At 38.2% G+C, this 27,160-nt stretch overlaps 1 protein-coding gene across 1 annotated transcript in view; it reads right to left on the bottom strand.

Annotated features, from left to right (window-relative positions):
* The window catches only part of MAP3K5 (mitogen-activated protein kinase kinase kinase 5), a 104,925-nt gene that overhangs the window by 11,135 nt on the left and 66,630 nt on the right, over nt 1–27,160 (bottom strand). Inside the window, exons 12-24 of the mRNA XM_027746585.2 lie at nt 25,080–25,129; nt 21,013–21,108; nt 19,535–19,616; nt 17,465–17,598; nt 12,018–12,145; nt 10,058–10,194; nt 9,320–9,425; nt 7,418–7,575; nt 6,745–6,922; nt 5,918–5,938; nt 4,708–4,885; nt 4,439–4,607; nt 1,309–1,494 (exon numbers count right to left, since the gene is read on the bottom strand). Coding sequence (XP_027602386.1) covers nt 1,309–1,494; nt 4,439–4,607; nt 4,708–4,885; nt 5,918–5,938; nt 6,745–6,922; nt 7,418–7,575; nt 9,320–9,425; nt 10,058–10,194; nt 12,018–12,145; nt 17,465–17,598; nt 19,535–19,616; nt 21,013–21,108; nt 25,080–25,129 — 1,623 coding nt within the window. The remainder of the gene's footprint in view (nt 1–1,308; nt 1,495–4,438; nt 4,608–4,707; nt 4,886–5,917; nt 5,939–6,744; nt 6,923–7,417; nt 7,576–9,319; nt 9,426–10,057; nt 10,195–12,017; nt 12,146–17,464; nt 17,599–19,534; nt 19,617–21,012; nt 21,109–25,079; nt 25,130–27,160) is intronic.

The following is a 27,160-nucleotide window of genomic DNA, read 5'->3' as shown; positions in this document are numbered from 1 at the left end:
ATGGAAGAGACATTTTTCAGTTACAAACCAGCAACTTGTAATGATGAAGTTAACAGAAGGTGGTAAATTTTTTATTTATAAGAATACAACTCAGGCAATTACCACCAAACAACTGATGCCCAGCATCATCTCTGTCAGAACACCAACCCAGGTTTTTGTACTATTCCCCCCTCCATTTTTTTTTACTCTTGTATGCTTGGGTTTTTTCTTGTAAGTGTCAAAAGAATATTATTATGAGGCTAAGGAGAATGGATAGCTGAGAGTGTACTCAAAAAAATCAAAGTGAAAACTCTGATTTGTAGAAACATCTATTTTACAGATTAATTTCAAACTTTGTGGGTTTTTTTGCAAATAGCATTTAATTCTTATTAGTGTAGTCTCTGCAACAGTTTACATGCTATGCCATCCTTCCTGACAGATCTTTTACTTGTCAGTGCCCCAGGTTTAAATGCTAACAGAATCATCCACCTCAAATGCCTACTTGGATTGCCATTTCAGTTGAACTGTGTGACTTCAGTCTGGGCAAGTGATACTCAGCACAGCTGCACCCTCCCCTGTTCATTATTCATCTTAATAATTAAGCCTAACTGCTTGTGATTAAATACATAGCTTAAGAAGAAAAAACATTGCTTTTTGTAAACTAGCTATTTAAAGGCTATCCAAGCATGTTTCATTGCTCAATGTAGGAAATAATAAATTTTGCATTAATTATTGATACAAAAGTAAGCTTTTAAAATTCCTCCTTATCCTGCTTATTATAAATTGAAATGAAGATAACTTATTCGGCAGAAATCTGCTGCTAACCAGAAATACTAGAATAAGAACTCACTACAATATTACAAGGTAGACAGACTACTAATGGGGGTATAGAGTGGTTTAATGCATTAGTTTGTAGGAGGAGTCAAGTTCAAGAAATTTGCATTTATGTAGGATAAGCCTGACATTCACTGTTGGTCTTATTTACCAGAAAACCCTCCAAAAGGAAATTTTTTTTAAAAAGGTTTTCCTGCTTTAATATTATGCCACAATATTCACACAACTATGGTGAGCCTTCTAGATCTTTAATCAGAAGATCTGAAAAAATCTCAGTTGGGTTCAGGATCTGTGTCCTGCCAAAGGATCACACAGCATCCAAATCAAGTCATGGCTGTTGCCTGGATTTTTGTTATTACAGGTACAAAACCTTCAAATATTATTGTTTCAGTAACTCTGGGTAGAAGTTAATCAAGTTCTGTTTGCTTCTGGCTTTTTTTGGGGGGGCAGGAGCAGTTTTGATATACGAATTTCTTAGTAAAAATGACAACTTACAGCATCTTGAAAACCAAACAGCACAAGCTGCACTTGACTGATACCATGGCTGTCAAAGTCTAACTCCAGCTTCAGTTTTGAAAGAGTGGTTGCAATGATTTTGCGATCAGTGGACCGTACAAACTCTCTGAGGCTCGAAACGAGTGTTGCGATATGTTCCCATTTTAGCTTGGGTTCTTCGGCTCCCTGGTAGAAAAGACAGAAAAAGAAATAGTTTTGATAGCTATCTTTTGAAACATACATCCAAAGGGACTTAAGCCAATAACACCAGTTGGCAATAAAAATTTTCAGAAACTCTGCTGCTATGGTTAAGGGAAAGGTGCAGCTGCAGGTCAGGTAATGGTACCAGTGTAACTGCAGCAGTACAAAGCTCTATCGCTCAGCTCCCTAGTAATGCAAGTAATCTGATGAAAAAGTAGCTGACTTTGGTTTAAATCAGTTGCTGAAGAGTATGTAGTCTGTATGGCTTTTTGTACAGGAGGGAAAAGATATGAATAAATATACTGTGCACTGAATACTACAAATTACTCTTAATTGCAAACAAACACGTACTTTGCATTTCTTCCAATTTCTGTGTGCCCCTCAGAGACAACATGCAAAATCCTCCAGCAGCTTTTAAAAGAAGAGATTAGTCAAAGCAATGCAGGAGGCTCTGGAAGGGACTAGTTCTTTCTTACATAACTTCCTAATTTCTCTTAATACAGAACTTCTCTTATAGCAGGTCTACAAAGGCCTTACCTTTCTAGTATAAATATTCATATGCCTATTTTTAAAAGCTTTTGTGTTTTTGCAAGAGCTATCAAAGTAGCGAAAAGCTCAAAAGCATTAATCAGAATAACCAGTATAGGTAACTAGGAAGCAGAGGACTGTATTTGCTCTCATAAGTAAAGTTATGCCAACTGAATGCAAATTTCAATTCCAAATCATAAAATGAAGCCAGAGTTGTTGTTCAACATAAAGTATTAGATGCCTCTTCTAAAGAAAGTTAAGTACATATTCATATAGACTAAAGATATCTAACACTGATTTCCATAACAGAAGGACATACGGTGTTTGGTTCTGTTGCATTTGCTAGCTTTATGCTGTGAATGTTACAGCTGGCCAAACACCAAGAACTCTTGTTTGCCAAAAACACTGAGCTTTTAACTACAGTAAGTTAATTCTGATCTGGATGAAACAAACATAAATTGATTACTAATTACTTAATTAGAGAAACTAAAATTTAAAAAAAAGTTTTAAAAAGTGCAAAAGTTCTAGAGCAGTCAAAGCACTGACTGAAGCATCCATCTGAGATAAAAGATCGTATCCTCTGATCTTGATCCACATTGGAGAATTCACTTGATGATTTGCTGTACTGAAGTGGATCCCCTCACTGTCCTGCAATAGCATATCTCCTTTTTTGTGTAAATAATTAAAAAGACACTAGGGCAGATAGGTAAATGCACACTGTAGCCCTGCACTAGAGATCAAAGTCCATCAGGGCACTATGGGGACAGGACAGCCAGTATGACTCCCTAATTAGAAACACTCACCTATTTTGTGAGGGCCATTCTCCTCCCCTAGCCCCCATACCCAATGACTTTGTTGAAACCTTTCTTGTGAAAAATTTTTGTGAAGAGAAAAATACTATCAAATCCTAAATGAGGCCTAACAAGCAAGTAACTTCTTGCATTTAAGCAGGACATATCAAGAAGCCAACTCAAATTCCCCTTAACTGCAGTTACTACAACTTTCTGATGGTTTGAGTAAGTTTCCTACTCTCTGAACAGGGTCCCTCTCCCAAGGGAGAAAACAGTTTTTGGGAGTCTGAGTTCTACATCCTCTCGAAGGGCAACCAGTGCCATGAATATGTACTTTGAACTCATAGGCTGTACAACTCTGTCTCTCTCTGCTTCTCTCTCGGGCTGTTCCAGCCCCAGTGAGAAAGGCATTAAGCAACAAGCAAACTCTCTCAGTTTTGAGATTGAGTTTCAGCCTCTCACGATCACTGATTATTATTTTCATACACATATTAACAACTGTGTCTGTTATAGCAACACTCTAGCAAAGCACAGATCACAGCCAACTCTCTCATTGACTCCTACTTAAACACTTTCTAAGGGTACTAGGACAACTGTGGAGTTTATACACACAGTCCCCCAAGAGTTAGAAACAATTTTTATTGGCATGGCAGCAATTTTCAAGTATATTAACTGTAGCATAAGAATCATATTGGTTTCCATCAGTTTCTAAACAGTACTATCTTTAGAACATGAATTGTCATGTTTTATACGAATAAGTTTTAGACCAGCAATACTTTGCCTTGAGAATGAAGTGAGTCAATTAACTACTAAGACACACAAACGAACAAGAACAAAAAAATCTCATCATCCTATTACGGTGTTGCAACATTTAGCAGTGTGGTCATGACCTGTTATTTATTCAGTGTCATCCTGAACTGATACATCATCATAATGAATCATCCCCACAAAGGAGTGCCAAAAGGCCATTCTGCAATTATTTTGTTGTTTGCTGTAACCCCCAGTGTTACTACACCTTTCCTCCATATGTGCTCCCAAAGATCATTGAGGAATAGCTGTGATTTATTTTCTCCCTAGCCCCCTCTTTCCCCTTTTATGGTTGTTGGCTAGAAGGCAATGGTGTACCAGTCAGCCCCATTTTTTCTACACAATAACCTAAGGCCAGACAGGCATAAACCTCCCTCTGTCGAACCAGTCAGCCAGGAGGTAGAACTTTTAAAGGGAGCCAAGATAATCCCCTCCTGGAGATGATCTACCTTATATGAGTTGACTTGACAGCCTCAGCTAGTCCAATTTGAAGATCACTGGCAAAATAGAGTACCGTGAAAGCATGTTTTTCTGTTATCTAGCCAGTACAAATACCCAAGCATACATATTGTAATTACAAACAACACAAAAGGCATATGTAATGCAGCATAAACAATTTCAAAGTCTATTTTTAATAGCCCAAATAAAACAATAATTGTGAAAGCTTACACAGTGTATGCTTTCTAGTTTAATCAAACTTTATTTTTAATTGCTTTACTATGTCTAATTTCAAGAGTTGCAGGTAACTGCAGAGAAGTCTTCAAATTCCATAGAATTCGTGCTGCCTTCTGAAATTACCTTACCTGAGTCAAAGCTTCCATCAAGTTCCTCACCACGTGCTCTTGGTCCTCAGTTAATATCCTGTGAAGGGTGGCTCTCCTTTCACTATCCTTCTTCAGCATGAAAAACCCAGAATCTTTTTCTTCAGGTGAAGGAGGTGCACTGTGATCCTCAAAGTGTTCATCTGGGATGCTGAATGAAAGACACTCAGTGAAAAGAAACTTTATTAAAATCATCCCAATGCACACATTCCTAATCTACTGTGTAACATAAATACCAGATAGCTCTTTACCTCAGAAAAAGGGACCGGATTCCCTTCCCGTCTTTTTCTCCACAGGATTTGGCTCTTGTTTTGAAAGAGAATGGATCAATTTTTAACTCTGTATCAGGTGAGACAGAACCATATTCACTGCTGCTACTTGTATCTTCCACCAGGACAGGGACAGGTAAGGATATGCTCCGAAGATACTCTATTCATATAAGGATATTCAGAAATTAGAATTTAATAATGTCATCATAGTGCTAAAGTGAAAAGATTACTCTTTCAGAAGAAATAGAAAGACTCCAGTCTTCCCACACACCAATAAAAAATATTAAAACAAAATTGACAAAAAAACCCTCCTAAAGCTTATTCTTCTGGAATAGAGTTACCTTTCAGTTATGTTTTTATTCAAAAGCTTCTTGAGAGATGGAAATGCTGGGCTGTTTGCAAGTTCACTTACAGAACTTCAACAATGAAGTGAACATACATCTCATATCATAACTTCCAGCAGTAGCAAAATGCTTCTCTAGGGTCATTCAAGCACCTTCCAAGATCTTAATTTTATGAGTGTATATAAATATGTATATATTTTTATATAATATATATACTATAGCAGGTATGTTTTTAATCAGATTATTTTGTACAAGTTTAATTAGTTTTTCATTAATAATAAACACACACTTAAGTCAGAACTTTGAGTTTTAAATTCAAAGCACACATTACTGCTGCAGGAAACTACTCATACCTATTTCAAACGTGCACATCTCAAAATGTACTTTGATACCAACTCAGCATGAAGGTAACTATGTGTGTGTTCAGTTCCCTCCTGCACTCTCCCCAGTTCATTTCCTGAAAGTGATCAGTATCCTGTACCCAGGCAGTACTGCTTTCTCAGTTTTAGAATTTAGTCTAACAAAAATCTGTGTTATCTTTCTCCACAAACCTTGGCTCTGTTGCTACTATAAAACAGCCACCGGTCCCCATAAACAACAACACAGCTCTTCAAGCCTGTATCACCCACCTGCCTAGACAATTAAGCCATAGTCTGGTAGGATTAAAAATAGTAATTTATATATGCACAATGGATTAGACATTCTTAACAGAGAGAGAGAGGTCACTTATTTTCATAATTGTGCCTGCTTCTCTTTCCAACATTTTAGTGTGACAAATCCTACCAGAATAATGATAACCACAGTATCTACACAGGTATGTTTTGATAGAGAAGTATGTTAAAACTCACCATTTGTGTTAGCTGAAAGAACTGTGGTAGAAAAGCAAAGAAAAAAAGGAAAGTTAAATATGCCAAAATTGACTGAGAAAATAAGCACAGTTGAAAGGGTATGTTGCCATTTTTATGGACTATCTCAACTCTCCTGTCTGCAGTCTCCAAAAGTGTGATTTATTGAAATTTAAAGTTAATTTTAATTTGAGAGGGTGGAAACCATGTTAAAAGTGATCATCTAATGCCATCTCCTTTCCCTGATATTTTTATTTAAGTATCATGCTAAAAATATACAGAAGATATTTTCATACGTATATATGCACACACAATAGAATATGTTATTCATGCTCTCAAAACTGCTTTGTTACTTTGTATAGTTTAGATCACTACAGGAAATTAATATGTGAAACAAAAATAATGCATTGCACACACATTTGCAATGGGACAAAGATTATTTTGCTCATGTAGAAAACTCCCCTGAGGTTCAATAGCATATTCAAACTTACAGAAAATATGATCTATGTAAACATTCTTTTGACAAAATCATATGCAAATTAAAAAAAGAAACACAAAACCCAATGATCATAAAAGCTGCACAAAACCATAACCAGACTTTTATAAACCCTATTAGAAATATTTATATAAATCACTTCTGTGACAACATGATAACAGAATTCTGCTAGAATTCTGCAGTGTTTCTGCAGCAAGCTGCTGGTAAAGAAGGTTACAACTGAATATTCATCTGGGATGGAGATCTGATGTGTTCATCTTAAAGACTACATGATTAGTTTTAGGAAACAATACCATTGGCAAGAGAAAAATTTCAGATTTTTAGCAATGCTTACCTGAGAGCTTTGATGGGGACTTTCTTTTCTTGCTTGAAACCTTCAAGAATTCATCTATAAGTAGCTCATGAGCAAAAGCTCGTTTATCAGGATCTGGTTCAAAGCAACGCAATATGAAAGCCTTGGCTTCTGCAGACATGGATTCAGGAATTTCTGGGTGTATTTTAAACATTCCCACCTGAGATAAATAAAGGGAGAAACAATAGCCTACACTGTTCTTTTCCCAACCACTACACAACATCAAAAAACTGTTTAGATAGTAAAAATGGTATATCATTCTTAAGTTTTGATATTAACTTTCTGTAACTAGTTTATTAATTCAAAGAAAAAAATCCTATTACAAACTGTATAAACAATTACATTTAAAAAAAATCAACAGATGTAACTAGAGGTTCTCACAAAGCAGAAAACTGCTCTTTTTTTTTCAGTTTGGCTCTGTTTTTTATTTAAACACCCAGGCTGCTGAATAGCTGCTATTGCTATATTACTCTATTCAAAAGTACACAGCACTCCCTCTCAGTTGAATCACATTATTCTTCTTAACATCCTCAAAAACCAAGCATTTCCTTTATCTTCTTGTCCTGCAACCTCTAATTCCAGCTTCTCCAAAACAGTTACAAGATTTCCTGCGTTTACAAATACCTCTCTGAGCTGTACAAGGAATATGTCTGACCTTAAACATTGCTGCTTGTGGTTCTCCCAGTTCATAAAAAGGGGGCTTCCCTGTAGCCATCTCAATGATTGTGCATCCCAAAGACCAGATGTCTGCAGCCTTGCCATAGCCACGTGGCCCTTTGTCTATAATTTCTGGTGCCATATACTGAAGGGTACCTGTTCAAAACATATTCTTTTTTTACTTAGGGCACTAATGCTGCAAACAGATAGCTAAAGGACCAGAGGAACAAAAACACAGGAGAAGTGAGAAATATTGGGAGAGTTAAAAAAACCCCTTTTTATTATTCAAAATTCAAGAATTTCCATATGCATTCCATATAAACTCAAAATACTACTCAAAATATTACTTGTGCTAAAAGCATTTGGTATCATCTACTGATGTGGATATTGGTTTTCAAAGTCAATGACAACTATTAAAGATTTCGATGAGCTTAGCATCAGACATAGTTCTCATTTACTGTATCAGATCTTAAGATTAAAATATGGGAGATCACTCTGAATGGCACCCAGAAAGGAAAAGGAAGGGACACCTGAAATCTACAGAGAGAGTAATCAGGCATTTACAGAGAGAGTAATCAGGCATTGGAATGGGCTGCCCAGAGAGGTGGTGGATTCACCATCGCTGGAGATTTTTAAACGCAGATTGGACGTGGCACTGAGTGCCATGATCTAGTAAATGGACTGGATTTGGACCAAGGGTTGGACTCGATGATCTCGGAGGTCTTTTCCAACCCAATCGATTCTATGATTCTATGATTCTATGATTCTAAACCTAAAAGAGTTGGTGATATGAATTCTGAAATAAGGGAATCAATCTAACACATCATTCGGCATTCTGTTCCACTTAGAGCAGCAATGGAAGAGCAGAGGATGGAATTAAAATAAGAGTCCCTTCTCATTTTGCATAATTATTTAATGCAGTGCCACTGCATGATTTAACATCCAAATCATATTATCAAGCAGAAAAAGGAACAAGTTAATGACAGGTTCTGTAGATAAGCGATTTTGGAGATGAAGCCAGGATGTTCAAGCCAATCAAGGGAGAAAAAAAAGATCAGCACGATGAAAAAGCCAAGCACAGAGGAGACAGACTGAAATACAATATAGGATAGACACAGCTCTTCCGTTGTACAGACTTTGATGTCACAAGTGGAACATCCAAAACAGCGTTCTCTTTGAACAGTGTGTCTTAGTTTGAAATTGCCCCCCCAGGAGCCAGGGGGCCTAGAGGTGATTGGGTCCCACGGCAGTTTCCCCTGAAGGACCAATCACCGCTCGCTTCGTTCGCTCCTGTGACAAACCAGATATACACAGCAGAGATTGGCACGGAACCAAGAGAGCACAGACTCAAACTGTTCCCTTGGACTTCGTAAGGAAGAAGAGACTTCAGTAAACAGCTGGAGGTTGGTGGGGGGAGTGAATCAAAGGAAACCCTTTTCCCTGAACACTCCCGTGAGAGAAAGACTGCTTACCTATCAGCCAAAGGGCTCCTCCTGGACTGAATTAAGGGAAGGGCTTAGAAGGAAGATAGAAGTGTGTAATATTGTATATATATATAGTTGGTTTTAGTTTGTACAGTATTTAATTTGTATAGAATAAATGTATATACTTTCCCTTCCTCCTATAGAGGTCTCTGCCTGAAAGTTTCTCTTCGGTGTTGAGGTAAAATTGTGGGAAGGGGTGGGAGAAGCCTGGAAATTGCATTTTGGATTTTTGTGGTGGTTCAAACCACCACACAGTGCATACAAGAACAGTGTATAGCTCAAAATTATATATCAGAAAGTTATTCTTGCAGTAGCATTTATACTGATTTGAAGTCAACGAAAGTTCAGCATCTGTGGATTCTGACCCTACATACACAATTTGAGTAAGGATAAAGGAGTCTCCTCTGGGAACATACCAGTGAAAGTTTCAGTACAAGGATTGATTCCTGCAAGTCTCTTTGAAGTTCCAAAGTCCGAAATCTTTAACACTCCACTGTACGTGTTGATAAGCACGTTATCACCCTGAGGAACAGAACATTCAGAGTAATTATTTTTCTCTGCAGACTCTTCATCTAAGACTTCTTGCATAGCCTGTTCCTACAGTGCACTCTTTACTAGGTAAAAATTACCTCTTAAGCCTTTTAAGAGAGGAGATAAAAGAGACATCAATAGTTTTTCTGGTTTATGTAATCCCATTAACAGAAACTTCATCTCAAAGTGAACTTCCCCTACTACCAGAAGGCTGTAGGAATTCAGTTAAAGAATATTAAAAGAGAGAAAACAGCTTTTTAAAAACAGCCCCCCCACACTTTTTTGTCTGCAATCTCCTTGGAAAAAAAGTTCCTAAGAATTGCATCCACAATCTTCACTTCTAATCAAATTTTATAGAAGTTCAATCATGTCACTGAAAACAGAAATAAAAATATCTACTTTATCACATCAGAAGTTGCTATATTTCAATTTTTCTAAAATAAAAAAAAAAAAACCCAAATATATTTTGTTGGTTCAAATTGAAATCAACAATGGTTCACCTACCTAACCCACAGTTCAGAATAGCAGAGACCTTTCAGAAAAACAGTTTTTAAATTACAGGGAAAATAAAAAGCTATGCAGTTATGTAACACTATGAGACTTAATTCTCTGCAAATTCTTACCTTTATGTCTCGATGCACTATTTGATTATCATGGAGATATTTTAATCCTTCAAGAATCTGCTTGGTGTAAAAGCCAATTGTCTGCTCGTTATTTTTTAATGGTCCCCATTTTGATCGTAGAAGAGCAGAAAGGCTGCCTATAATTTTGGACAGCAAAAAGTGAGAGTAAAAATCCAATTAAATTCTGCTTTCTCCCCAAAGGAAAAAAGTAACAACAAATATCAATCCCAATGCAAATGTAGGCACCTCTTCTATAACCAGAGTCCTCTCCAGGCAAATGCTTACTTGCATCATCACTGGCCTGAGTGATTAAAGAGAGTCTCGGTATCTCCACTGGCCTCAGATGCAGCAGAGAAGTGTATGCTTCCTCAAGCATGCAAATCAGAACCCATTTAACCAATATGCTCACCTCCCTCCTATACCAGGAGACAAGTTAAGCCCGGGAATGTTGTAAAAGAGTGAAAAAGTGTGGATGTGCATATGCATGTGTTTTTACATACACCAACCCCACAGTTACTCAAAAAGCTAAGATCAAGAAGTGGGATTTTTGTTACATCTGGCTGCTGTGAGTTCTTTAGTTGCAAACAGAAGCAACAATCACGAATCCCCTTTCTCGTGTCATGTACCTGAAGAGGGCTGAGCCACCAGAGAGTAGCTATGGTTGATCCAGTAGGATGAGCACAGATCATCTCTATCCTGTCTTGGGTTTGCATGGAAAGTGTTTGGTAGAAGGAGGGCTGCAAGGGGGAATTCTGTGAGAAGCTGCTGGAAGCTTCCCCTGTGTCTAATAGAGCCAATGCCAGATGCCTCCAAGACAGACCTGCCACTGGTGAAGGCCAAGCCCATCAGCAGTAGTGGCAGTGTCTCTGGGATAACAGATTTAAGAAGGGAAAAAAATACGTGCAACAATTGCAGCCAGAGAGAGAAGTGAGAATATGTGAGAAAAGCAGCCTTGAAGACACCAAAGTCAGCAAAGGAGGGGGAGGAGGTGCTCCAGGCACCAGAGCGGAGGTTCCCCTGCAGCCCATGGTGAAGACCATGGTGAGGCAGGATGTCTCCCTGAAGCCCATGGAGGTCCCTAAGCTGGAGCAGGTAGATACCCAAAGGAGGCTGGGACCCCGTGGGAAGCACATGCTGGCAGGACCTGTGGCCCCACAGGGGACCCATGGTGTTCCTGAAGGACTGCACCCTGTGGAAGGGACCCACATTGGAACAGTTCATGAAGAACTGTAGCCCATGGGAAGAACTCACACTGGAGAAGTTCATGGAGGACTGTCTGTCATGGGAGGGACCCCACCTGGAGAGGGGAAGAGTGTGAGGAGTGCTCCTCCTGAGGAGGAAGGAGCGGCAGAGACAATGTTTGATGAATTGATCACACTCCCCATCTCCCTGGGCCACTGGTGGGAGGAGGGAAAGAAAATTGTGAGTGAAGTCAAACCCAGAAAGAAGGGAGGAGTAGGGGGAAGGTGTTTTTAAGATTTGGCTTTATTTCTCATTATCATTCTCTGATTTGGCTGGGGAATAAATTAAATTAATATTCCCAAGTTGAGTCCATTTTGCCTGTGATGGTAACTGGTGAGTGATCTCTCCTTGTCCTTATCATGACCCATGAGGCTTATGTTCTATTTTCTCTCCCCTGGCCAGCTGAAGAGGGGAGTGACAGAGCAGCTTTAGTGGGCACCTGGCATCCAACCAGGGTCAACCCACCACAGATCTGAGGTCAAAGGAGCTTGCCTGTTACAGCAATGATCTGAGCTGTATCTGCAGCACACCTATCTACATACTGAAGCAGAGGCCTCAAGTACTTTGAAGACAGTTTTCCCCATTAACTTAGGAAAGAGACATTAAAGAATATTACACCTGCATGAAATGTATCTTGTGGCGGTATTACAGGTTTTTATACTTTTAAAATGCTAAAAAACCCCAACCAACCACCAAACCAGTATACCCCAAAACTTACCACCTGGCACCTGTTCCATGAATATCTTAATGAAGCCATTTTCACTAAGAGAACCTAAATACTGAACAATGTTCTTATGTTTGAGATGCTTATGCAAAGCTATTTCTTCATGCAGAGGTTGGGAGTACCTGGAAAGCAAAGAAACAGTTTATTCAAAATTGACCTTTGGGAAGAAAGCCTTGTGTTTACTGTAGTAGCTAAAACTCTGTTTTAGGTCTCATGAAACATATTTACACTGAAAGTGACTACTTCATAAATGCATTTAACAACAGTGGTTGTAACCACCACATAAAAAAAAGTGTAATCATATGTAAATATATATAACATATGTAAAATATATGTATTATTCTATATACATACACAGAAAATGTTATAAATGCATGAAAATTGACTAAGGAAAACAAAATTTGTAGAAAATTAATTGCTCTCCAGCCTAAGTCAAAGAGAATAAACAGTTGTTTAAGTGGCTGGATTTGTATTAGTGCCAAAGCAAACTAGTAAACTATAAAGTTAGCATATAAATAAAACCACCTTAATAATGAAAATGAATCACCATTTAAATTTTAATTAAAGTAGAAGCCTTTTCTGAAAACAAGAGTGGATATCAGAGTAAGAGAACAGAAATAATTTCATGGAGAGATATTTAAAAAAACAGATCAAAACAATATCATCAAATATAATTTAGTCCAAGGTAAAATATTTTTCAGAGATAAGCTTTTCAACAGTCTTTTTGTCAAGAAGGTTTCTGGAGTCAAGATCCTTCTCCATTGTGGAACACCACCGGAGCTCAACAGTTGATGTGCTCCCTGGGCCTGCCCTAACACTCTTCCTAACTTAGGACTGCCCTGCTTCCTCTTGGAAGCAGGTCAGCTGCCAGATTCTGTGTATTGTCTGGCAAAGCACTAATATCTGTGGTCAGCCTTCCAGGGCAGCTGAAATAGATGAAGGACACAGAACTACTTCTGTCGAGAAGCAGCTGCAGCATTTGAGCAAGTAGAAGACATTTTCAGATGTTTATACTAAGGGAGTACTAACAGCAAACTCCACCTTGCAGCTACTTGCCATCAAAAGGAATAGTTTTACTGCCACCTTCACCAGGTTACTCTCAGCACAGACTTCACATTAACACAGGTATATTCTCATTCATTATAATTCTTCTCCCTGCACTTTTAAACCGCACAGTTAATTGAGACTCAAGCAACTATAACAATTTTGCAAATAAAATAAAGCCACAAGAAAATTCTTCACTGGGATGAAGCATTTTTTATTTTAGAACTTAACCATTAGAAGACTTTAAATGGTACAAAGACAAATTCTAAACCATCATTATGGAATGGTTTGAATTAGAAAGAGACCTTAAAGATTATCTAGTTTCAACCCTCCTGACGTGGACAGGGACACCTTCCACTAGATCATATTGCCCAAAGCCCCATCCAGCCCAGCCTTGAACAATTCCAGGGATGGGGCATCCACAACTTCTCTGGGCAACCTGTGCCAGTGTCTCACCAGTCTCAGTAAAGAATTTCTTCCAACCTAAACCTACGCTCTTTCAGTTTGAAGCCATTCCCTCCTGTCCTATGTGCCCTTGTAAAGAGTCTCTCTACAGCTTCCTTATAGATCCCCTTTAGGTACTGGAAGGCTGCTATGATGTTTCCCCAGAGCCTTCTCTTCTCCAGGCTAAACAAGCCCAACTCTCTCAGCTTGTCTTCATAGGAGAGGTGCTCCAGCCCTATCATTTTTCTCATCATCCTTGTCTGTACCCGCTCCAACAGGTCCACATCATTCTTATGTTGGGGGTCCCAGTGCTGGATGCATCACTTGAGTTGGGGTCTCTTGAAAGCAGAGTAGAGAGTCAGAATCACCTCCCTCAACCTGCTGGCCACGCTGCTTTTGATGCAACCCAGGACATGCTTGGTTTTCTGGGCTGTGAGTGCATATTGCCAGGTCATGTTGAACTTCTCTTCACCTAACAGCCCCAAGTCCTTCTCCTCAGGGCTGCTCTCAATCCATTCTCTGCCAAACCTGTAGGTGTGCCTGGGATTGCCATGACCCACGTGTAGCACCTTGCACTTCGCCTTGTCGAACTTCATGAAGTTCGCAGAGGCCCACCTCTCAAACCTCTCAAGGTCCCTCTGGATAGCGTCCCTTCCCTCCAGTGTGTTGACTGCACTACTCAGCTTGGTGTCACTGGCAAACTGTCCATGTTGTTGACAGAGATGTTAAATAACACTGTCCCAATACCAACCTCTGAGGAATGCCACTCATCACTGACCTGCACCTGACCATAATTCTTGAGTGAGACCATACAGCCAGTTCCTTATTCACCAAGTGGACTGTCAAATCCATGTGTCTCCAGTTTAGAGACAAGGATGTTGTGGGGGACAGTGTCACGTACTTTGCACAAGTCCAGGGAGATCATGTCAGCACTCTTCCCTTATCTGCCACTGCTGTAACCCCTTCATAGTAGACTGGCAAATGTGTCAGGCATGATTTGCCCTTAGCGTTGCAGTGTTGCCATGGTGGCTGTCACCAATCACCTCATTATTTTTCATGTGCCGTAACATAGTTTCCAAGAGAATCTGCTCCATGATTGCATTAGACACAGAGGTGAGACTGACTGGCCTGTAGTTCCTAGCATCTTTCTTATTCCTCTTTTTAAAACAGGGGTCTTATTTCTCCTCTTCCAGTCAATGGGAACTTTACTGAACTGCCACAATTCCTCAAATATGATGACAGTGGCTTAGCCATTTCATCTGCCAGTTCCCTCAGGACCTATGAATGTATGTCATCAGGTCCCAAGGACTTGTGCATGTTCAGGTTCCTCAGATGGTCTCAAACCTGATCGTATGAGCAGTAGAAAGATACTTAAAAGTTGTTGCTTTCTATCAGAAGTGGACAATGCTCTCAGGCAGCTCTTGAGCTGCCCTGTGCAGTGCCAGGAGTTGGACTTGATGACCTTGATGGGTCCCTTCCAACTTATCATATTCTATGAATCTATAATCTCCTACAGTGGGTGGTTCTTTATTCTCCCAGTCCCTGCCTTTGCCTCCTGTGACCTGTGACCTGTGGCTGGAGCAGTTGTTGAACACAAAGGCAAAAAAGTCGAGACTTCTCCATGCCCTGGGTAACTAGGTCTCCCATTTCCTTCCAGAGTGGGACCACATTTTCCCTAGCCTTCCTTTTATCACCAACGTACTTATAGAAGCTTTTCGTGTTGCACTTAATGTCCCTGGCTAGATTCAATCAGGTACTTTAGCTTTCCTAACCTGATCCCTGGCTGCTCAGACAATTTCTCTGTATTCCTCCCAGACTACCTGTCCTTGGTTCCACCCTTTGAAGGCTCCCATTTTGCGTCTGAGTTTGTTCAGGAGGTCCTTGTTCTTCAAGCAGGTTTCTTAGGTCTTTTTTCCTGTAGTCTAACATTTCCTGAGAAATAAGTTATTTAATAGCTTATATTTAACATACAGCACTATTGAAGACTCACTGCTTTTTGCACAGAAGTAGTTTCGTTTCTAGCCCTGCTCTAATTCGGAACTTAAACGGTTTTTACAAATTCAAAAGATGGTAATTTTTGCTTTTAAAATTATACAAACTAATTTCAGAGATTAATCCTTTTCTTTCTATAGATTTCTTTCAAAGTGCAAAAAGATAAGGTTACAATTAATCAGAAGTGAATTATTCATTTTTTCTTATTTTGCCATTAAAAGAATAATACTTGGAATTCATTCTGGAAGCCTGTAAATATTTTTGGAAGTTTAGACGAAAGACTAACAGCTTCTTAATAATCCCTTCTGTGGTATGCTTTGCACACTGAGTCTGAAACCTTTTCCACTGAAAATTCTTTTAAAATGTGTATTGGAGAAGAAAAATACGGATTTTTTTCTTTGAGCTAGTTATTGTTCTATTCAGGCTAGCTTTCTATTAACCACAGTTGTTATAAAACTGCAAGAGTTATCACAGAGTGTTCTGTCAACATCTAGGCTCCAATACTGCTTAAATAATAATATTTGATGCTGGCTAGGTTGCAGAGAATAATGTTCTTTTTCTACAAATGGTTAATTTACTCCCAGGGGCATACATTCTAGCTAAATGTGAGAAGAGTAACAGCCATTGTGGTGGATTAGAATAGTCTCTTTTATTTACCATTTTGAATACCAGTACTCTCCTTAAGATAACTGCTATGTAGGATGGGTAAAAGCAGCTTCCTTGCTGATATTAGTTGTAGACTGAACACTGCACAAACAAGGATACAATTATTTCATCCTACAAAGGAAATGCAGCATGCCAAAATATGGGATCATAGTCATAAACCAAAAGAAGACAAATGGGCAAAAGACAATAAACTTGAAAATATAGATTCTATTCCCTCCTGAAATGATGAACAAAAATTCAACAGTTGGCACAGTTGCTATTTTATCTACATTCATTTAGTGTCTACTTCCTCCTGCTACCAAGCAGTGTTTTGTCTTTATCAAAAGAGCTTCCTTCATAAAAATTATTTCTTTAACCAGGAAAAGGGGAAAGGAAGGATTTATCTTTCTCTTGCCGACCATGGCAACCATGGACTTTATTTTCTACTTTTCATAGTGTTTCTGAACATAAGCCTGAGTTATAGTCTTTTATAATATTTTACAGTCTCTCAGTCTTTAAAGATTCAAGCACTCAAGTCACCTGCTAAGCAGTTTGTACAACACTTGACTTCAAAAACCAAAGGCTAATGTAGAATTTCAGAATAAGAATAACCTGACAGTTTAAACCAGTCAATTTCAGTAAGAATATATTACTTTCAACCTTATATCACTTTTATTACAATATTTGTGGAAATCTACATATACAAGATAGAATACACTGGAAGTCTTCAGATCCACAGATACTAAGGACATCAAGTGCCTGATCTTTACATGGCAACCTTTATAATTGAAAGAGAGTAACATACATAAAGTGATTGCATTAAAAAAAAAAGAATTAACAAAGAAGTCGTTCCACATGATTAACGTCACAAGGCTTCATAGTAAGTGGTGCAAAAACAAGAATGCAAAATGTCTTTATCAACAATTCAGGCTCAGAATTTTAAAGGACTCCACAGATCATGAATTTCAATATGAAATCATGTCCTTTTGTAAGGACATGTCTGAGTATGTCTAAGTAGATAGAGCCAATCACTAGGTGTTTGAATGAGATTCTGCACTTTAGCAGTATTTTTTTTTGAAAGAAGTAGTACTAGTACCAAAGCCAGTAAACATCTAAATTCTCAGTTGTGATCACGTTCTACTCCGTAACTTGGAAATATCTACTTACAAAGAAAGGGAACACAATTATATACCACAGACAAGTAAATTATTGGCAGCTTTGTAGAAGATGTACTCCTTGATCAACCAACTGACTAATCGCATTAATGAAGAAATTATGTAACGCACAAAATTTGGAATTAGCCACAATGACTATACCTGCTGTCTCTCTCTGGGATTTCTTTAATAGCAATTCTGACTTGATTGCTCAAATCTCGTCCTGCATATACAACGCCGTACGTTCCCTTGCCCAGAATGACTCGTTCGCCATTTTCGTCATACTCGTAATCATACTGCAAAACAAACAACAACAACATAAAGTGAAACAGAAGGATAAGATTTATTCCATCTCACCCTGTGCTCATAACTAAAGCATCTAGGATGCTAATAGTTTTCTGCAGAATGCAAAGGAGGAAAGAAAAACACTTCAAGAAGACAATTTGGATACCGTGCAGACATGCCTATGCTTCTCCACTGGCTTCTAAGGTAGCCATTTCAGGGAAGTGCACCAAGCTAAACTATGCTGGCCTTTACTTGTTCAGTGTAGTTCCGCTTGCATATCTTAGCAGCATCTGAAAATGTGCGGGCAGGTGCTGTACAAGCAGGAGCCGACGACAGAGGGCACTCTGCGCCAAACGGAGAACGCCGGCTCCCACACAGGCACGGAGAGCAAGGCACGATACACCTATTTGTTCCAGGCGCCCTCCTGACCTGACTACAGCTTCCAAAACCAGCACAGCCTCAATTCTGCCAGTGCCAGGTCTGTCAGCAGACTGTGCCAATGGAGGTTAGTGAGGACTGCAGTGCATTAAGAGTGGTTTCAGCTGAGTTTGAATTTCAAAGAGTTTAAGGCAAGTCCAAAAAGGTTTGTTAGACAGATTATCTGATCTGTCCCCTTTTGTGTAACAAAGGAATGTAATTTCACAAGCTCACTCCTGTGCTAAACCCAGTAACTTATGCTTAAATAAAGTATTTTTTATTTTCCATCAAATAAAGATGGCTATTTTTTTTAATAAGAGAGAGAATCCACTTCTTTTAGTACTTTGTTTCAACAATTAATTACTCTTATGGTGAAGTCATGTCTCTTAATTCAAATTTCTTCTGTTACTATTTAATTACATTTTTTTCAAATTATTAAAGAGATCATTAGCACATTGTTATTTTTCCTGTAAAAATATTTGCCCACTGTGATCAAATCACCCACTGCTTTTCTTTTTGCTAAAATAAACAAGCAGGCACCCTAAGGTTCTCATTATAGGCTATTTTTCTATGCCACAAGTTACCCTAGTGGTTTTCCTTTGCCTGATCTCTGATTTCAGATATGTTATAAAATGACAACATGAAAACTGGGAGAGAGGGCTGTTTGTATTCATTACACAGCACTGACTCTCTCAGTTAGTTATGGATGTCTCTAGAGCTTCGGGACAGCAGATTTTCATGTGACAGGGCATGGGCTTAGATATTCTATCCTGTTGCCCTGCCACCTCAAAGAAAGCCCTATTACCTTAAGTGCTGCATTGCACCCAATGGCCTGGTACTCACTTTTCAACTAGGTGTATGTTCAGATAAAACTCAGGGTGAGAACAGAGTGTGTAACGGTGTACTCAGCCAAGCTGTAACTTAGCTAAAACAGGGGTAGTAACAGAAGTAGGGCATCCTGAGCTTCAGTTTGAGTTTGTGGGCTAAGGGTATAAACAGACTCCCAGCAGCACCAACATCATCATCTGATTTGAGTTAGTTGTTCATTGCCGTGCTACCTACAGACAGTAACTAGCCAGGACAAGCCTTCCCCTACTAGAATTATATCCTTACTTGTTGTGCAGACGATCTGCCAATAATGTAAGTGCACACGATTCCAGTGATGCATGAAACAGACAACAAACAGTCTTTAAAATTTAAACAGATCCTAATGCTGCCTGACTATGAGTACATTCTGATGTAACTGTTACAGGAGTCACTCTGCAATCAGCACCACGGCAGAACTCCAACATTGTGTACCTTCTAAAGTGAGTATGCTAACTGAATTACAAGAGATTTAGCTATGCTGGGTATAAAGACTACATTAACACCCTTAAAAAGAATCATTAATAGATAAACAGTAGAGGATAAAATTTTATAAACAATAAGTTCACTAATTTCTCCCAGGAAAGGGGTGAGTAACTTATTTCTGTGAAATACTAGACGAGAAGCCCAAAATTTAGCATGTTGGGGGAAAAAAAGTAAAAATACCTCTAGAGAGTCTCCATCACATTCCCCTTCCTCTGTAGTCTTCCCTATTTCTTCAGTGATACTGTTCACCATGTCAAAAAATCTATACCAAAAAAAAATAAAAAAAAAAGAAAAGCAAATACACACTTAAGACAGTATGAGGACAAAGAAAACACTTCTCTCTAAAGTAATGAATGATAAAAGAGAGGACGTAAGTACAGTAAGTATTATTTTATATAATTACATATTATATAACAATAATACGTAAGTATATATAATTTATACAGTCAGTATAAATTCAGTATAAAACTTTGCCTATCAGTAGAAAAGGAAAATTTTGTTTACATGCAGAATTAACAGTCAAAATCTGCAGTTTTTCTACTTCTTTTACATACTTCTTTTATCATACTCCATGATATCTGAAATTATTAATGAAATTCGTATTTCAAAATCTACACCCAGGGTAAAATTCTCATCCTATACCATCATTTCTTTATGTCCAATGAAAACACTGAAGTATCATGAGAAGTGCCTAGAAGTCCTGCCTACATTTGGAAGAGTTTTTGTAGCGTAGGAATGCCAGTTTCAAGTTTTTGCTTGAATGAAAAGGGTGTCTATTTTGCATTTTTTCATTAAAAAATAGTATTATATATGGTTTCTATCCTTTTGAAAGAATGCAAGTACAAAAATCATGTCATACTTACTTATCTCTTAAGAAGAGCTCAGATATGAAGGGGAATGAACATGGTAAAAGAACCTATATGAACTAGAATGGATGAGCAAACAATCTAGAGATTGGGCTGGGAGGTGGCCACAGTCATTAATAGAGAGTATTAATTTTAGGCAAAGTTGAAGCCTTTTTTAGCACAAAAAGACATGAAATTTCCTCTGGAAATGCCTCCTGGATCAATTCAAGACCACAGCCCTTAAGCTCATGGAGCAGAAACACAGCCTAGAAAAACTGCAACACCCCTAATTTTGTGCAACAAACCCTTGCCAATTATCCTGCAGGGACACAGAAACAATCTTACTTACGTAAACATATGCTAATGTAAAAGAAATTAAGTGTGCTTCCTCATAATTGCAAATAAAACTGTAGTTACAGTTAAAGAAAAATCTTGACTTTCTTGTTACCCCAAATGTTCCCACTTCAGAAAGTCCATTTTAAGTTTATGATGCTTTGTTGAACTGGGGGCAAAGAGACAGTTTGAGTAAGCCTTAATACGATAAGTATTACAAAACTAACCCCAGGAAGGTGTGTGTAAAAAAATAATCAAATTTGTAATTACATTTGTTTCCAATGTTTGTCTGAGCTTGTACTTTGACCCTTCATACATCATATCTCCAGGGTACTGTAGTATTAAGCTTTAATAGATGACCACTTATGATGCTCAGATCAACTGTCACCATAGCTCTGAAACAGTCAGTCCCTGTTGTGCATGAAGACACCATCTACCCCATCACAGGCCATGCTTTTTTCTGAAATAACAGTGACAGACCTTTTGCAATGAAGTTCTGTGCAGAAATAGATTTGAAAGTCATCTGAGTTGTGCAGCACGTATAGGAAACAGCATCGTTCTTCAAACTTCGAAATGCTGAAAGAACAGCCAAGCAAGTTATTGGAAAGATGCATTTGGACTTCCACCAGCTTTGTCAAACCATACAGATCAACCCATTTAACATGGGAAAGCACCAGATTAAACCTGAGAAGCCATAGTTTTTCCTTATTGTAAAATTACCCTCTTCTATCCTCTGAAGTTCACATTCTGCTGTTTGCTATCATTCAGCTGGCCCCCCTTGTCCATGGATTGCCCAAGAAACAGTGGGAGCAAAGAAATTCATTGGAGTATTTCCATTGACCTGTAACACTTTTATCTTCCATGCATTTAGGTAAGGCCCTTAATTTTCACTCCTGCAGCCAGGATGAAACATCCTTTCAGGATCATATTAGAAAACTGGACTTTGAACTCAAATCAAGAATTCTTCCTTCTTTAGACATCAGCCACAGCTCAATCTTGAACACAAAAATTTCTGATCAGTGCTTTGTTAATTGGTACATTGATAGTACATTAGAAAAATATTTTTTAAATAAGTCAGCATCCAAATATGAGGTGAATGACTTTACCCCTTGCCCACCCACATCTTCCTTCAGTTTTGGTTTTATCTGCTATAACTGGAGAACAAAGGTAACAAGAAGGCAAGAATGCCACTTTCTTATAGATGCATGGATGTCTCAACAGAAAAACAGAAGAGGTGCAAACTCTGGTACAGTTATCAGTTTTCCACCCCGAGTAGGCTGCAGCTCTTGTAAAGATTCATGAGAACTGTTTTATATGCATGTCATTACTCTGCTCCTTAAAGAAAATATTAAATTTTATTTGAAATAGCTCTTTCTGTAACTTTGTCACATATTGAGTGCCAGCTGTCAAGCTAATGCAGTATAATTGATTGTTACTATATTCAAAAAGAGGGAAAAAAAGATGGCTAGAGGTGTTACAAGGGAATATAATGTAGTATGTGAGAAATCAAGACAAAGTCTCCTTATTTATATTATTAATATACTGGACCAAATCCACAGTCCTAGGGAAATCAATCTATTTTAGCTGGATCAAGATGCCATCATGTTTTTCCTTAATTTATGGTACAATAAAGTAGAATTATATTCTATGTTGTGCTAAAGGACTGACAATTTGATTAACATAACAGGTTTTTTTTAAGTATGAGGAAACACTTGGAATTTTCAGCCTTTAAAAGGTGTCTAAGGTTGTCTGATCCTTGCTTTCCTTTATGATTCTTCTATTGTAGAGCCCAGTAATTTTTGATAAATAAATGGCTCTTTAGACAAACTAGGGGGTCTGCCTTTCATGAAGCTTCTTATGAGGAGAGAGAACTTCATGATAAAAATATCTGTCTTTGGGTATGGTGACTCATTTATTTTCACATTAGGAAAAATTCATAAATGCTAAGTAATGTACACATTTGGGAAGAGAGTCACTGTCTCCAGTTTATAAACTATTTTTTAATTCAAGTTTTTCAAGCATATAAGTAAACTCTCTAGATATGGAGTAACTGATATTAACAGAATTACTCATTCATTTCAAGTTCCATGCGCGTTTCAACATTTTACTGAATAAACTGTCAGCTGAAACCTGACATGCCCAGAAACCACTGACTAACACAGCAGTGAATAAAGGGTTAAGAATGTGGAGTGTACACAGAGGCCATGCAAATTCATAAACATTTAAGACCTTTAGGTGAGCATTTACATTGCTTATATGTTGCTTTCCTTCCAGAAAAATGTTGTTGAAGTAAAAAACATCCAAGTTCTAAAAAGTGACTCTAAAAAGTGACATTGCTCAGGAAACGCCTCATTTTGACAGTGCCCAAGCAGATGTAGTACCCGCTGACTTCTACAACAAGAGAACTGAGGCTGAATTTGCAAAACTCCAGAAACAAACAGGGAAGCACAGCCTAGCATGGCCTTGTGCCCAGCTCGTGTACATCCACAACTCCCCTTAGTCAATGAGAAACACTGCAAATGCTGTAACTACTGATTACTAGTACTTCCAGATGAAGCAGCAGATGAAACAGTTGAACACTGGCAGCAACCACAGAAAAGCAGCTGTTTGGAACTTTTGTATGTTTGCTAGAAGTGTAGCAAGTACAGACACCTCTCACTGTTGTAATTAAGTTGTCTGATGGGATTCAAAGCTCCAAGAACTTGGAATGGAAGACAAATATCCTTGTGTTAAGCTTGTCTAAGTTCTTAAGCTACGAAGGAAACTGCATGCAGATCTGAATCCAACTTTTCCACTGTCTCTAACACTATATTCATCAGGATGACCTCTGAGGCACTCTCTCACAGAAACAACACAAGTAGCATGTATTTCATAATTCAGGTTTTGTTCTAAACAGTGAGATAAAGCCAACTTGTAGTCTAGCAACTTCAGTCTGCCACTTGATTTTTTGTTTTTCTATTGGAAAAATAAAGCACCTTGTGGTAGCAGCCATGTTCCAAAAGCTCTGATAAAGCCTTTAAGAATAACAGCACTTTCTGGCCTGATTCAATAAGAAACATTTGTACTTAAGAGGTCAAGAAGGCATATGGCAAAAGTAAAGATATTTACATTGGCACACAAACCGCTAATCGATGAGTTTCTCATGCTAAAGCCAGTTGCTATAACTTACTGCACACAGAGTGTGATCTAGCACTGTTCTGCTCAGGGAGTTCTATATACTTACCAAGTTGCTTTGTAGTTCTTGAGAGCTGAACCCCATTACTCATGAAACAAAGCACTGATTACACTGGCTGTTATGCAGCACGCAGAAGAAGTGACCCTCTGTCGCTTCTGCCAAGTATTTACCAGAAACATTTCAATGCCAGATGTCTCTTCAGGCCAGCCTGTCTCCTTATGTAATGCCATAAATATTTATGGAGGTCTTTGTTGAAAAAGCCTCCAAGATCATGGACAAAGACCTGCCTTGTACATTAAGGCTGCATTTCTAAAGCTGATTCTTACTAGTCTAGAAAGGCTGAGGATCCTGATAATGCTGGGAACTCCCCCTTCCTAGACCGCTTTAAGTCTAGGAGTTTCAAAGCAGCCAAAAATAGTCTTGATCCAAAAATAGGTTAGAAGCAGGCCTGGTTCTGAAGGTTCTCCCACTCCAAAGAATACTTGCCTTCATAAAACTGGGGAAAAAAAACCCTGTAAAACACTGAAAAATGAAATAACCAGAAATTTGTCTATATTTAAAAGAAAAAAAAAAGCTCATTCCTTTTTATGCTTGCATAAGATAAATATTTCCTCTTGCAGCTACTCATGGAGACAGCCAGAGAGTTCTCTAAGAATTCACAGTGACTCTTGGCTCACTGTAAAGTCATCTGAGTTGTTTTGGACATCTGTTCAGAAGAACAGTTTTGAAATTAAATTGACAAGTTAAATGATAATTCACAGTTTAAATAATGAATGCAGGAGGGTACACCAGAAACAGTATTGACCATAGTGTGGTTTAATAAGGCGTAGGGGAAGTAAAACCAAAAGGACAATATACAAACAAATTCTTTTTCCCCCCCTCTTTTTTTTTAGAAGCACACAAAAACATACTGTAACCAAAACCCAAACCAAACTGAACTAAGCATATCATTGCAATTTTTGCCTAAAATAAGCTGAATCCCACAGGATTGAATCTTTGTGCCTATTGATAGTTTGGTTTTTTAAGTTACTTTTTGGAAGGAAAAAGAACTATCCATCTGTACAAAAACATCCTGCAGACATAGCAACAGCTTTATGTGTCAAACGGTTATTAGAACAGAGCAATGACTATTTAAAAAATATAAGTTTTCTGGACTTTTTTCAATTACACTAAAAGCAAAGTGGAAAGTTGCAGGATGACAAAGTACAGATAAATCCTAGGGGGAAAAAAGAGACTAAGATGAAGAAGTGATACAAAGAGGTTACGGCAGTCATAGAATATCACTGTCACTCCTAGGTCCACAGCGGCAGCTTAATACAACATTCATTCAGTTACTCTTCTCATTTCAAAACACAAAATGGAAACAACTTACCTTACTCCCCTGATAGAAGCAGCACAGAAGTTCCACTCATGGATACCTTTCTGTAACACAGAGTAGAAAATATATAAATAAATAAAACATTCCTTCCTACAGATGAAGTGCCAGTAGGCATATCTTCTAGGCTGAAGCTCATGAGATGGAATGAGAAACACTTAAATTACAACAGTCTATTACCTGTTAACAGTTATTTTTCAGGGCTTTTTTTTCACCTGAAACCAAAGCAAAAGAAGTTCTATCTAGAAGTTTTGGGTTATTTCCTTACTGTTTACTCTGCAAACACAATATACTATTTTAGAAAACATTCAAAACAGCAGATAACAAGAGCTGCCAGTATAGCCTTGTCTGGATACTGAACCTGGGAACACATGCAGCCCTCTGGAAAGTGGGGGGAAAAATATTTCACCTCTGAGAATAACAAGAGCCTGCTCTGCACACTCAATCCCCTAATATGTGGGAAGACCAGGTGGAGAGAGCTACAAGTAGAAAATCTAATGCAGGAGAGCAAAGTGGCAAATTCTTCAAAAGTAGGGGGAATTGCTCAGGGAAGCAAATCTGAAGACAAAGTGTCCAAAGAAACAGAAAGGAGCCTATTTCACTAGGAATCCAGAAGAGAGCAGTAAGTACCAAAACCCCTAAGAACTGCTGGAGTAATAAACATGGCTGGAAGAAAGAAACCACTCTATGAAAACACAAAGTGCCAGGCCTCACTTTTTTTTCAGGTCTTTTAAACTTACAGCTGTCACATTCAGCAGAACTGAGTTCTCTCTGTAGACAGTCATATTGCTCTATGTTTATATTCTAATAAAACTTTACTGTTAGCAAACAGAAGTCTTTTGTATCTTCTAATGAAAACATTCTCCTTTCAGGAAAAGGTACAACTACACCACCTCACGGCCCTGGCAATGTTGTGATCCCATCACAATGAAGAACATATTTGAAGAACCTCTGCTTTCTAGAGCTGAATTTCATTTGGCATTTTAGTGATCCGAGCAATTAAAATTCACAGACCTTTCTTACTCATGCTCATGGCTAGGCTTCGTGAACAAAGATTAAGGAAGGCTCTATCCACATTTATTACAGGCATGCTGTACTAAGAGATAAATTTATAGCATAAGGGCATAGTGTCAAACACAAACATAATCAAATATATTCCATAATAAGGCTTTAAAATGTGTAGCTTATAAAATGTTTATTGAATAGTGAAATACACAGAAGTCAGAACAGACACACTGCCAAAATAGTTGCACAATGTGCAGGAAATGACAGTGGAAATTACTGTCCCAGCTATAACAGCTTTCTATAAGGTTTCCTACATCCTATTTTCCCTCCCCTATAATTCTTTCCTTCCTGCTCAAATCACATTGAAGGTTGTGATGCTAATATGAAATGCCTAAGACAATGTACCAAAAATGCAAGCAAATATCTTTCTTGATGCACAAGTTTCACACTATTATAATTGTAAAGTACAAAGAGATACTCCAGTATCTCTTCAATGTTAAATGGAGCAAGGGTTTCTCCAGTGGTGTACAGGAACAGGAGAAGAGCTTGATATTAGGAAAAGTCAAGTAGAAGTACTAACTGATGCTAGCATGAAGAGTTTGTGAAACTACTATCGAGTTGCCTGGTTCTCTTGCATGAAGTAAGATGACCAACTCAATTCCTCTGCTAATAAGGAGGTGTTTCTGCACTGTCTTTTACTCCTCCCTTCATATACAAAGTCTGTCAGTTTCCAGTTTTCAGAGCTCAGCTATTGGTGCTATCCACTATTAGGAATAATCTGAAATGTAAATAAATTAAAATATATGGCCTGGCAGGCAGAAATGCTCAAGAAACATAACAAGAAACATAATCATTGTGGGGTTTACCTGTATAATCTATGTGCAACTAATCTCTCACAAACTCATACGTCTTACTACACAAAGTTCTCAAGCAATGACATAATATAAAAGTTATGTTCCTTCATGATCTTGCCATGATCTTTGAATACGCTGGAGTAAATATATCAGGCGTGCTATCCAAATTCAGCATCTGTTCTTTGGTTAGGCAAAAAAACATCAACTACCCAAAACAAA

The sequence above is a fragment of the Pipra filicauda genome, unplaced genomic scaffold, assembly GCF_003945595.2.
Source record: "Pipra filicauda isolate LSUMZ 115617 unplaced genomic scaffold, ASM394559v2 scaffold23_size5868930_pilon, whole genome shotgun sequence".
NCBI lineage: Eukaryota > Metazoa > Chordata > Aves > Passeriformes > Pipridae > Pipra > Pipra filicauda.
Note: the sequence above shows the minus strand (reverse complement) of the source record. Positions and strands in the feature narration are given on the sequence as shown.